Genomic DNA, 12,820 nt, shown 5'->3' on the forward strand with positions numbered 1-12,820 from the left:
CTGTTACACAGTTTTCTATTATGATTACTCTCTTCAGATGAATTAGGTCCTATTAAATCCAGGAGTTTTACACCCCATCTATAGTCCCATATAATGCAATTTAACATTTATTATATTATCAGGGTAAAGGTAAAGGTTTTCCCTATTAAGTCTAGTCATGTGCGACTCTACGGGGCGGTGCTCATCTCCATTTCTAAGCTGAAGAGCTGGCGTTGTCCGTAGACACCTCCAAGGTCATGTGGCCAGCATGACCATGGAGCGCCCTTACCTTCCCGCCAGAGCAGTACCTATTGATCTACTCACATTTGCATGTTTTCGAACTGCTAGATTAGCAGGAGCTGAGCTAACAGCAGAGTTCACTCTGCTCCCCAGATTTGAACCGCTGACCTTTCAGTCAGAAAGTTCAGCAGCTCAGCAGTTTAACCCGCTGTGTCATGTTTTGTTGTTTATTCGTTCAGTCTTTTCCGACTCTTCATGACTTCATGGACCAGTCCACACCACAGCTCCCTGTCAGCCGTCACCACCCCCAGCTCCTTCAAGGTCAAGCCAGTCACTTCAAGGATGCCATCCATCCATCTTGCCCTTGGTCGGCCCCTCTTCCTTTTTCCTTCCATTTTCCCCAGCATATTGTAAATGTAGATACACATAATGTTCGATGCAGTTTAGCTGCATTATATAGGACTCCTTTTACACTGCCATATAATGTATTCTCAGAGTGCAGTTTAACTGCATTGAACTGGATTATATGAGTCTACACCGCCCATATAATGCAGTTTGATACAGTTAAACTGCATTCTGAAACTGGGTTATATAACAGTGTAGATGGGGTTTGCCCATAACTCTTCCAAACAAAGTACAATATAGATATACACAGATAAAACACCTTACTACTAAAATCCATACATTAAAATACATAGTACAACAAATCAAAATACTAACACCAATAAAATGTCAAATTATTCCTTATCACACTATTCAAAGAAAAAAATGGGAACCTGTCAAATATAAACCTTACAGTTTTCCTGTTATGTGCGGGAAGGATGAAGACAAAGTATGGAAAGCAATAGAGCAGTGTTTCTCAACCTTCCTAATGCTGCGACCCCTTAATACAGTTCCTCATGTTGTGATGACCCCCAACCCTAAATTATTTTCGTTGCTACTTCATAACTGGAATTTTGCTACTGTTATGAATCGGCATGTAAATATCTGATAGGCAGAATGTATTTTCATTCTCTGGATCTTGGGAGTTGTAGTTGTTGGGATTTATAGTTCACCTACAATCAGAGAACATTCTGAACTCCCATCAGAGATGGAATTGACCCAAACTTGGCACACAGAACGCCCATGACCAGCAAAAAATAATGAAAGGGTTAGGTGAGCATTGGCCTTGAGTTTGGGAGTTGTAGTTCACCTATCTCAAGAAAGCACTGTGGACTCAAACAATGATAGATCTGGACTAAACTTGGCACAAATATTCAATATGCCCAAATGTGAACATTGTTAGAGTTTGGGGAAAATAGACCTTGACATTTGGGGGGTTGTAGTTGCTAGGATTTATAGTTCACCTACAATCAGTGAGCATTCTGAACCCCACCAACGATGGAATTGGGCCAGACTTCCCACACAGAACTCCCATGACCAGCAGAAAATACTGTGTATCCTGATGGTCTTTGGTGACCCCTCCAACACCCCATTGCGACCCAGCCGGGGGTCCCGACCCCCAGGTTGAGAAACACTGCAATAGAGGATAATATATCAATACGGATTCGTTTAAACAAGACATGGGCCATAGCATTATCTCAAAAAAATAACATACAAAACAAGATTATAGGAAGTAGATATAAAAGAGAATGCAAGCTATTAATCCACTATACATACCAGAGTAGTAGTAAATTTAGTAAATTTCCATACCAGACCACTGGTAAATTCGTAAAGCAAGTGAGTTTTGGCTTGTGAAAGATATGATTACTATTAAATAAATAAGGCAATAGAGTAGGAGATGATTTATAAGTAAGTGGATTGGCCTGAAAATGTACGTGAGTGCATCTACACCACAGACTGTAGAATTAATTCAATTTGAAGTCTTATTTATTTATTTATTTATTTATAGTATTTATTTACAGTATTTATATGCTGCCTTTCTCACCCCTGGGGGGACTCAAAGCAGTTTAACATTCCTATGTCACAGAATTTGTAGGGTTTTGGGGTTCCCAGGATTCCCAGCACTCTTTGGCAGACAAGGGTAGAGTACTTGAAAAACTTCAATTGATGCAGAAATTCATAGCATTGAGCCATGACAGTCAAAGAGGTGTCAAAGTATATTGATTCTGATCAATGTGATTTATTTATTTATTTATTTATTTACTTTGCTTATATACCGCTGTATCTCAAGCCCGAAGGCGACTCACAGCGGTTCACAAACAGTAAAAACAGTAGAAACATCAGTGGTTCCATACAACATATAACAATTGACTTAACACATTATCCATAAATTACCAATAAGCAATTACAATGCACAATTATTACAAAAAACAACCGTACCCAATCTTCTCATCATCCAAGCGTAGTCCAGGTTCGTCGTCCATTGTTCCATTCCTATGTTCCATTACCAGATTGCACTAAATTACTCAAACGCCTGCACAAACATCCAGGTCTTCACCTTTTTGCGGAATACCATTAGAGATGGTGCTAGTCTAATGTCCGTAGGAAGGGCGTTCCACAGCCGAGGAGCCACCACCGAGAAGGCTCTATCTCTCGTCCCCATTTGGGGAAGGGAAGGAGGGTGGATGGGATAAGGCAAGGTTTAGGTCGAGATTTGCTGCTCTGCTGTAATAATTAAACAGTCGACATTTAATATAATAATAATAATAATAATAATAATAATAATAATAACAACAACAACAACAACACAACAAGTAGACACTTGGGAAGTGTCCAGCATGTGATCCAATACAACAGCCACAACAACAACAACAACAACAACAACAAAAACACAACAAGTAGACACTTGGGAAGTGTCCAGCATGTGATGCAATACAACAGCCACAACAACAACAACAAAAACACAACAAGTAGACACTTGGGAAGTGTCCAGCATGTGATCCAATACAATAGCCAGCAGAGTGATCTTGTCTGCTGTGGACTCATCTTGTTGTGTTTCAAATAATAACAACTACATCACAACAACAACAACAATCTCACCACTGATTTTCTTTGGAAAGGCAAGCAGTTAAATCTTGCCTGGCTCACTTCTTTAGGCCAAAAGGAGGAAAGGGGATGAAGTTCTACTAGTTAATTTACATATCAGCGCAATGCTTGATTTCTATTGGCTGCGAAAGCTCAGAACGAGCGCTGGCTCTTTTCGAATGCTGTCAGAAGCGTGTGCGGTTTTCACTCAGGTCGGATCCCCGCGTCCCGCCTTTTTCTGTCTTTGGTTGGCAACGATTGTAACATTAATCGGGCGCTAGGCTTCATGAGGAAAATAGAGAGTAATTATACCAGAGTGTTCAGAATCCCTGATATGTTCTCAAGGGCTGAACTAGATGAAAACCGAATAAAGCTCTCCCACCTCTTAAAAATCGGTATGAAAACCAGATGTCTCCTGTCAATCACGTTATTACATCAACTTGAATACTTCATTTGTGGAACTATTACAAGCGCTAAGCCCCACTTCTCCAGATGCATCCCCACTGTAGAATTAATGCGTGTCGACAGCACTTTTAACTGGCATGGCTCAATGCAGTGGAAACCTGGGATCTGTAGTTTGGTGAGGAACCAGCACTCTTGGGCAGAAAAGGCTAAATATTTTGGAAACCCCATCTCAAATTAATTAAGTTTGACATCATTTAAACTGCCATGTCTCGTAGCAATGGGATCATAGGATTTGTAGTTTTACAAGTCCCCTAACCTTGGGTTGTTGTAGGTTTTTCCGGGCTATATGGCCATGTCCTAGAGGCATTTTCTCCTGACGTTTCGCCTGCATCTATGGCAAGCATCCTCAGAGGTAATGAGGATGCTTGCCATAGATGCAGGCGAAACGTCAGGAGAAAATACCTCTAGAACATGGCCATATAGCCCGGGAAAACCTACAACAACCCAGTGATTCCGGCCATGAAAGCCTTCAGACAATACATTTCCCTAACCTTCTCTGCCAAAGAGTGCTGAGGCCTCACCAAACTACAGCTCTTAGGATTCCATTGCATTGAGTCAAGGCAGTTAAAGTAGTGTCAAACTGCATTAATTCTACAGTGTAGAATTACTTGCCTGTAAGTTTCATTATGAAGTAAATATCTGATCAAGCCTGCCACCTGGAGAAATAAATTATTCCTCTGTCTCCAGTTTAGGTGGAAATATTTTGAATTTCAGATTCAAGTACAAGAAAATAAAAAAGGGAAAGTTGTTGAATATGCAAATCCCGTTGTTTTCAGTCAGGGTCTTATACTGCTAAGCTTCTCTGCCTCAGTCGGCTGTAATTGTTGTGGTTTTCAGTCAGGTCCGCCCCCTTCTAAAGTGGGCGTGGCCCAAACAAAGAAGTGGAACGTTCATCAACAAGCCCCTCCGCGTTTGGACCAATCAGAGCCCAGAACCAATGAGCTGTCATTCTTCCAAAAGCAGGGGAAGCTGAAATGTTATTATACTATGTGAAACATTCAAAAGTACTTTTTCCCAAGTATACTACATGAAACTGGGTTGTTGTAAGTTTTTTCGGGCTATATGGCCATAGTCTAGAGGCATTTTCTCCTGACGTTTCGCCTGCATCTATGGCAAGCATCCTCAGAGGTTGTGAGGTCTGTTGGAAGTAGGAAAATGGGTTTATATATCTGTGGAATGACCAGGGTGGGACAAAGGACTCTTGTCTGCTGGAGCTAGGTGTGAATGTTTCAACTGACCACCTTGATTAGCATTTAATGGCTTGGAAGTGCCTGGGGAATCTTTTGTTGAGAGGTGATTTGATGTGCCTGATTGTTTACTCTCTGTTGTTTTTCTGTTGTAATTTTAGAGTTTTTTGAATATTGGTAGCCAGATTTGTTCATTTTCATGGTTTCCTCCTTTCTGTTGAAATTGTCCACACGCTTGTGGCTTCTCTGTGTAGTCTGACATGGTGGTTGTGAGAGTGGTCCAGCATTTCTATGTTCTCAAATAATATGCCGTGTCCAGGTTGGTTCATCAGGAACATCAAATCACCTCTCAACAAAAGATTCCCCAGGCACTTCCAAGCCATTAAATGCTAATCAAGGTGGTCAGTTGAAACATTTACACCTAGCTCCAGCAGACAAGAGTCCTTTGTCCCACCCTGGTCATTCCACAGATATATAAACCCATTTTCCTACTTCCAAACAGACCTCACTACCTCTGAGGATGCTTGCCATAGATGCAGGCGAAATGTCAGGAGAAAATGCCTCTAGACCATGACCATATAGCCCGAAAAAACCTACAACAACCCAGTGATTCCAGCCATGAAAGCCTTCGACAATACACTGCGTGAAACATTTGAAAGTGCTTTTTCCCGCCTGTCATGAGAAGCTAAGCAGGGCCAGCCTTGATTGGCACTTGGATGGGAGGCCAAACCAGTCCCTTATTCCACTTATTTCTCTAAACTATTCCATCCCTCAAAGAAAGATTAATCATTCCCCAACCTTCATGTCAGCACAGGACTCTTTTCCTAGTGTTTATGTGTATGAGAAGACCGAAGCAGGCACATTAAATACTATTTTAATCCGTTATTTTGTCCATATCTGTTTCCTTCGAAGCCAGGCGCCTCCATGATGATCAAGAGTGGGTTTTCACTCATTGGGAAGTCAGTTTAGGAATGGAGCAAATACATATTAAAGAGCAATAAATCCGAGGCATTTTTAGTGGAGTAATTTGGGAATTGGAGGGCTTTAAAAGGATGCCTGGCTGAAATGGCTAAAGAAAGGAGAGCAATAGATTTCTCCTCAGGGAAGAAACAGTTCATATTTCGGGCGCTTGTGTGAAGAAGATTTTAAAATGGGGATTTCCTGGTTTATTTGATGGATTGGCTTGGTTTCTCTCCTATATGAAAGGTGACATTATCGTTTGACACACTCCAGAGGGAGGTTTCCTCAACCATTCAGTTTCTTTGACAGGGAAAAGGGAGGAGAGGGAAAAAGGCGGGAAACCGAGGCGCCATTTCTGCTTCTCCCTCAAAAGGCGCCCAGAGAGAGAGAGAGAGAGAGAGAGATCCCCTCTGCCAGCACCAAAACACAACAACAATACTCACAACCTCTGAGGATGCTTGCCATAGATGCAGGCGAAACGTCAGGAGAAAATGCCTCTAGAGCATGGCCATGTAGCCCGAAAAAACCCACAAGAACCTAACAATATTATTATTATTATTATTATTATTATTATTATTATTATTATTATTATTATTATTATTATTGGCATTAAAAGGACCCGCTGCAGGTTGAAGAGAGAAGCCTCATAAGTCTCATAGACAAAAAAGTCCTGTCCATTTGAATGTTGATGTGTTTCAGGTGAAACAGCAATTAGTATTCTTTTAAGTGTCCTGAGCGGCCCTGAGTCTCCTTCAAAAGGAGGTGATCATAAATATGAAATAATAATAATAATAATAATAATAATAATAATAATATCCAACTCTTCCATCTGGGACAGGGAAAGGGGATTTTTAAAAATTCCCATTTCTCTCCAGGAGATCAGAAGCAGGCACTGAAAACTTGAGGAGGAAATAGTTGGGGTGGTTTCTGGGCTGAATAGCCATGTTGCAGAAGCATTCTCTCCTGATGTTTCACCCACATCTATGGCAGGCATCCTCACAGGCTGTGAAGTTGTTGTGAGGAAATAATTATTTCTCTCTCTCTCTCTCTCTCTATATATATATGGAAAACTGATGTGTCTCTGTGTGTACATAAACATACATGTAATTATTATTATTATTACATCTGTCGTTTGTGTGTGTGTGTATACACAAACGACAGATGTAATAATAATAATTACTTTCACTAGAATTATTTAACAATGCATGTTTACATACACATAAATTAATCTTTCTCACATATATATATATATATACACACAGACACATCCTTTTTCCTAATATTTTTTCAAAGAGAAGCACTTATTTCCCTATATTCCCTCTATTTGGGGAATATAGGGAAATATAGGGTGAGAAAAGCGTTATACAAATACTGTAAATATTTCCCTATATCTATACAAATATTTAAATATGTATAGATATAATTATGACACAAAATGGCAGGTTCTTGGGGGAATTTTTTTTATTTTTTTTATTTTATGTAAATGTAAATCCTAGACAATATAAATGTAAATACTCCTTTTATTAGAATCATTTTACTTTTATTAGAATCATTTTACTAAATCATATATATATGATATTTATAGATATGTATGTAGACATAAATTAATTGTAGTAAAAGGAGTGTTTACATAGATAGGAGTGTTTACATAGATCTGAACTGTGTAATACACACATATATAGTCTAAAACAATTCCCTCAAGAACCTGCCATTTTGTGTCATTATATTTAACTACCTATCTATATATAAGATATTTATATATGTGTATGTAGACATGCAGTGTAAAATAATTCTAGGAAAAGGAGTGTTTACATAGATAGTCTAAAATAATTCCCTCAAGAACCTGCCATTTTGTGTCATAATTATATGTAGGCATATTTAAATATTTGTATAGATATAGACAGAAATTCCCACACAGAGTCTTTTGCAAGAATTCCCCTCAAGAAGCGGCGCTTTGTTGTCTTTGGGGCGCTCTTCTCTCATTGGTGGGAAATTCTGAGCCAATAGGAAGGCGGATCCTGATTTGCACCAATCACAGCCAGGGCGCCCCCCTCAGGCAGGGTATAAAAGAGCGCCCCGCGGCCACTCTCAGCGCACTTTCCTGGAGTTCGAGGAGGAGATAAGAGGTAGTCGATCAGGGAAAGAAGCGCTATAGGCAAGAGCGGAGCAGCGATGTCGGGTCGCGGCAAGACGGGCGGCAAGGCGCGGGCCAAGGCCAAGTCGCGCTCCTCCAGGGCCGGGCTCCAGTTCCCCGTGGGGCGCGTCCACCGCCTCCTGCGCAAGGGCAACTACGCCGAGCGCGTCGGCTCCGGGGCGCCCGTCTACCTGGCCGCCGTCCTCGAGTACCTCAGCGCAGAGATCCTCGAGCTGGCCGGGAACGCCGCGCGCGACAACAAGAAGAGCCGCATCATCCCCAGGCACCTCCAGCTCGCCATCCGCAACGACGAGGAGCTCAACAAGCTGCTCGGCGGAGTCACCATCGCCCAGGGCGGCGTCCTGCCCAACATCCACGCCGTCCTCCTCCCCAAGAAGACCGAGCCCGCCGCCCACGCCGCCGCCACCGCGCCCAGTGCCAAGTCCCGGGGACCACCGGGAGGAACGGCTGCCGGAGGGAGCGGCTCCAAGGGACCTGCCGGCGCTAAGGGACTCAAGCCCCAGGCAGGCAGCCTCGCCGTCTAGTCACACCAACCAACGAAGGAAGGACCAGGACAAGCTCAACAAACAGACCCAAAGGCTCTTTTCAGAGCCACCCCAACAGCCCCAGGGGAGAGCTGACCACATCTCAAGCCATGCACACGGAAAGTAGACATGCAGTGTAAATTAATTGTAGCAAAAGGCGTGTTTACATAGATGTGAACTGCAATACACACACATATAGTCTAAATTCCCTCAAGAATCTGCCATTTTGTGTCATATCTATATATGAGAGATTTATATGTGTGTGTATATAGACATGCAGCAGGGCCCCCGGTGGTGCAGTGGTTAAAGCACTGAGCTGCTGAGCTTGTTGATCGAAAGGTCGCAGCTTCGATTCCGGGGAGCGGCGTGAGCTTCCGCTGTCGGCCCTAGCTTCTGCCAACCTAGCAGTTCGAAAACATGCAAATGTGAGTAGATCAATAGGTACCGCTCCGGCGAGAAGGTAACGGGGCTCCATGCAGTCATGCCGGCCACATGACCTTGGAGGTGTCTACGGACAACGCTGGCTCTTCGGCTTAGAAATGGAGATGAGCACCACACCCCAGAGTCAGACATGACTGGACATAATGTCAGGGGACTACCTTTACCTTTACCTATATAGACATGCAGTGTAAAATAATTCTAGTAAAAGGAGTGTTTACATAGATCTGAACTGTGCAATACACGCCCATATAGTCTAAAATGATTCCCTCAAGAACCTGCCATTTTGTGTCATAATTCTATCTAGGCATATTTAAATATTTGTCTAGCTATAGACAGAAATTCCCACCACACACAGTCTTTTGCAAGAATTTCCCTCAAGAAGCGGCGCTTTGTTGTCTTTGGGGCGCGCTTCTCTCATTGGTGGGGAATTCTGAGCCAATAAGAAGGCGGATCCTGATTTGCACCAATCACAGCCAGGGCGCCCCCTTCAGGCAGGGTATAAAAGAGCGCCCCGCGGCCACTCTCAGCGCACTTTCCTGGGCTTCGAGGAGGAGAGAGGAGGTCGAGCAGGGGAAGAAGCGCTATAGGCAAGCGCGGAGCGGCGATGTCCGGTTGCGGCAAGACGGGCGGCAAGGCGCGGGCCAAGGCCAAGTCGCGCTCCTCCAGGGCCGGACTCCAGTTCCCCGTCGGACGCGTCCACCGCCTCCTGCGCAAGGGCAACTACGCCGAGCACATCAGCTCCGGGGCCCCCGTCTACCTGGCCGCTGTCCTCGAGTACCTCAGCGCAGAGATCCTCGAGCTGGCCGGGAACGCCGCGCGGGACAACAAGAAGAGCCGCATCATCCCCAGGCACCTCCAGCTCGCCATCCGCAACGACGAGGAGCTCAACAAGCTGCTCGGAGGTGTCACCATCGCCCAGGGCGGCGTCCTGCCCAACATCCACGCCGTCCTCCTCCCCAAGAAGACCGAGCACGCCGCCGCCTCCGCGCCTACCTCCAAGCCCCGAGGACCACCTGGAGCGGCCGCGAGAGGGAGCGGCTCCAAGAGACCCGCCGGCTCCAAGGGCCTCAAGCCCAAGGGAACCACCCTCGCCGTCTAGTCACACCAACGAAGGAAGGAAGGAAGGACCAAGTCAAACTCAACAAACAGACCCAAAGGCTCTTTTCAGAGCCACCCCAACAGCCCCAGGGGAGAGCTGACTACATCTCAAGCCATGCACACAGGGAAAGGGGAACAGCTTCCATAGGACTGGGTTCTTACAGCAGGCAACATACATGCTGGACCAATACTTAGTCCCATTCACATAAGGGACATGATTACAGTCATTCAGCTACAGACACTAATTCAGTCATGGGCCAAGTTGGCCCCTCCCCTCCAAGTGTTTTGGACTCCCAACTCCCACAATTCCTAACAGCTGGTAGGTGTTAGGAATTGTGGGAGTTGGAGTCCAAAACACTTGGAGGGGTGGGGCCAACTTGGCCCATGACTGAATTAGTGTTTCACCTGTAAGTCCATATAGCTGAATGGCAGTGTTTCTCAACCTTCCTAATGCCGCAACCCCTTAATACGGTTCCTTGTGTAGTGGTGACCCCCAACCACAACATTTTCGTTGCTACTTCGCAACTGTAATTTTGCTACTGTTATGAATCATCATGTAAATATCTGATATGCAGGATGCATTTTCATTCACTGGACCAAATTTAGCACAAAAACCCCAATGTTGGTGGGGTTGGCGGGGGGGATTTTGTTATTTGGGAGTTGTAATTGCTGGGATTTATAGTTCACCTACAATCAAAGAGCACTCTGAACTCCACCATTGATTGAATTGAAACAAACTTGGCACACAGGACTCCCGTGACCAACAGAAAACACTAGCAGGGTTTGGTGGGCATTGATCTTGAGTTTGGGAGTTGTAGTTCACCTACATCCATGGACTCAATGATGGATCAAGATCAAAATTGGCACGAATACTCAATATGCTCAAATGTGAACACTGGTGCAGTTTGGGGAAAATAGACCTTGACATTTGGGAGATGTAATTGCTGGGATTAATAGTTCACCTACAATCACAAAGCATTCTGAACCCCACCAGTGATAGAATTGGGTCAAACTTCTCACACAGAACTCCCATGACCAACAGAAGATACTGTGTTTTCTGATGGTGTTTGGCGACCCCTCTGACACGCCCTCGTGACCCCTCCAGGGGTCCCGACCCCCAGGTTGAGAAACACTGCTGTATGGCATGAAAACACCGCCCCCACCAATCAAAGCACTACCTGTAGATGGCCATTCAGACTTCAGTCCAAACTCAATCTGCCAGGCAGGAATGCACAAAGCTCTCCCGACAGATGGACTTCCAGCCTTTGTTTCAAAACCACCACAAAGGTTTGATCACTGTAGGAATGTGCCGGTGCTGGTTAAGTGTGGGGACTGTCTCCACTTTTATAATGTGCATAATTTGGTGTTTCAGAAATGAACCACTAAAATGGATCCGTTTCTAATTAATAGAAAGTCTGTTGATGATGTTTGTGATGAACCACGTGGAGCAGCTATTGAGGAAACAACACAAAAATCAACCGGAGGACCCAAGAAAATAATTCCAAACCTCAAAAAAGGGAATTCCAGACAGGAAACAATTAGCTAACACCTCCCAACAAAGGATTCCCCCAGGCAGGAAGCAGCCAGGCTTTGAAGCTGCAAGGCCATTCAATGCTAATCGAGCAGCCAATTGCAACATTCACACCTCAAACAGATGAGAGTTCTTTCTCTCACCCTGGACATTTCTACTATTAAGCAAGTGCGGTTGCAGTCCATCTCTGACACTTGGGCCAAAATCTAATCCTTCGCTTCAAGGAAAAGTCATTTTCTTCCCATCACCCACTACCAAGATGGTTTAGTGCAAATTATTGGGTTAAACTGCTGAATTTGCTGACCGAAAGGTTCAAATCTGGGGAGTGGGGTGAGCTCCTGCTGTTAACCCCAGCTTCTGCCAAAGTAGAAGTTTGAAAACTTGCAAATGTGAGTAGATCAATAGGTACTGTTTCTGTGAGAAAGTAACAGGGCTCTGAGCAGTCATGCTGGCCACATGATCTAGGAGGTGTCTGCAGACAACGCTGGCTCTTTTGCTTAGAAATGGAAATGAACACCACCCTCCAGTCGGAGAAGACTAGACTTAATGTCGGGGAAAACCTTTACTTTACCTATTCTTTATATTTATATTCTGCCTTTCTTACAGTGAGTTCAGTCCAACCCATATGGCTTCCTTCCTTCCCATATTTCATCATGTAACAAAATTTGAAGAAAAAAAATCTGTTCCTGGTTTGAAAGTATTATTTCCTGTTTAACTGTCTGGTACTTACTGAACCCTAACCTTCACAGAGGTATTTTCTAACGATGCCTTTTTATAAAAAGTTATCAAGGAGTAATATAATTATAATAGTCATAATAATTTTATGTATTTGTTTCCAACATATTTGGCAAACATGAAATGTGAACAAGAAGACATATAAACAAATTACATAAAGTCCAGTCATGTCCAACTCTGGGAATTGGTGCTCATCTCCATTTCTAAGTCGAAGAGCCGGCGTTGTCCGTAGACACCTCCAAGGTCATGTGGCCAGCATGACTTCATCGAGCAGTGTTACCTTCCCACCGGAGAGGTACCTATTAATCTACTCACATTTGCATGTTTTCAAAATGCTAGGTTGGCAGAAGCTGGGGCTGACAGCGGGAGCTCACGCCGCTCCCAGATTTGAACCTGCAACCTTTTGGTCAGCAAGTTCAGCAGCTCAGCGCTTTAATCCATTGTGCTAATGGATTAACTTTTAGTAGTTTACAAGGAGTTGTCTGGATTATCTTCTTTGATGATCTGGATTATACCCTGTTTCCCTGAAAATAAGACC

General features: G+C 44.0%; 2 protein-coding genes across 2 annotated transcripts; both read left to right on the plus strand.

The window, feature by feature from the left end:
* Positions 1–7,970: 7,970 nt before the first annotated feature.
* LOC132765154 (histone H2A-like) lies at positions 7,971–8,477 on the plus strand. The gene has a single exon (XM_060759349.2). The coding sequence runs from the start codon at positions 7,971–7,973 to the stop codon at positions 8,475–8,477; it is 507 nt and encodes a 168-aa protein (XP_060615332.2).
* Positions 8,478–9,522: 1,045 nt separating this feature from the next.
* Positions 9,523–10,017, plus strand: LOC132766737 (histone H2A-like). Its single transcript, XM_060761045.2, has one exon. It carries the CDS (start codon positions 9,523–9,525, stop codon positions 10,015–10,017), a length of 495 nt encoding a protein of 164 aa, XP_060617028.2.
* The last annotated feature ends 2,803 nt before the right edge of the window (positions 10,018–12,820 follow it).

This window comes from Anolis sagrei, chromosome 2 (assembly GCF_037176765.1).
Source record: "Anolis sagrei isolate rAnoSag1 chromosome 2, rAnoSag1.mat, whole genome shotgun sequence".
In the NCBI taxonomy this organism is placed as follows: Eukaryota; Metazoa; Chordata; class Lepidosauria; order Squamata; family Dactyloidae; genus Anolis; species Anolis sagrei.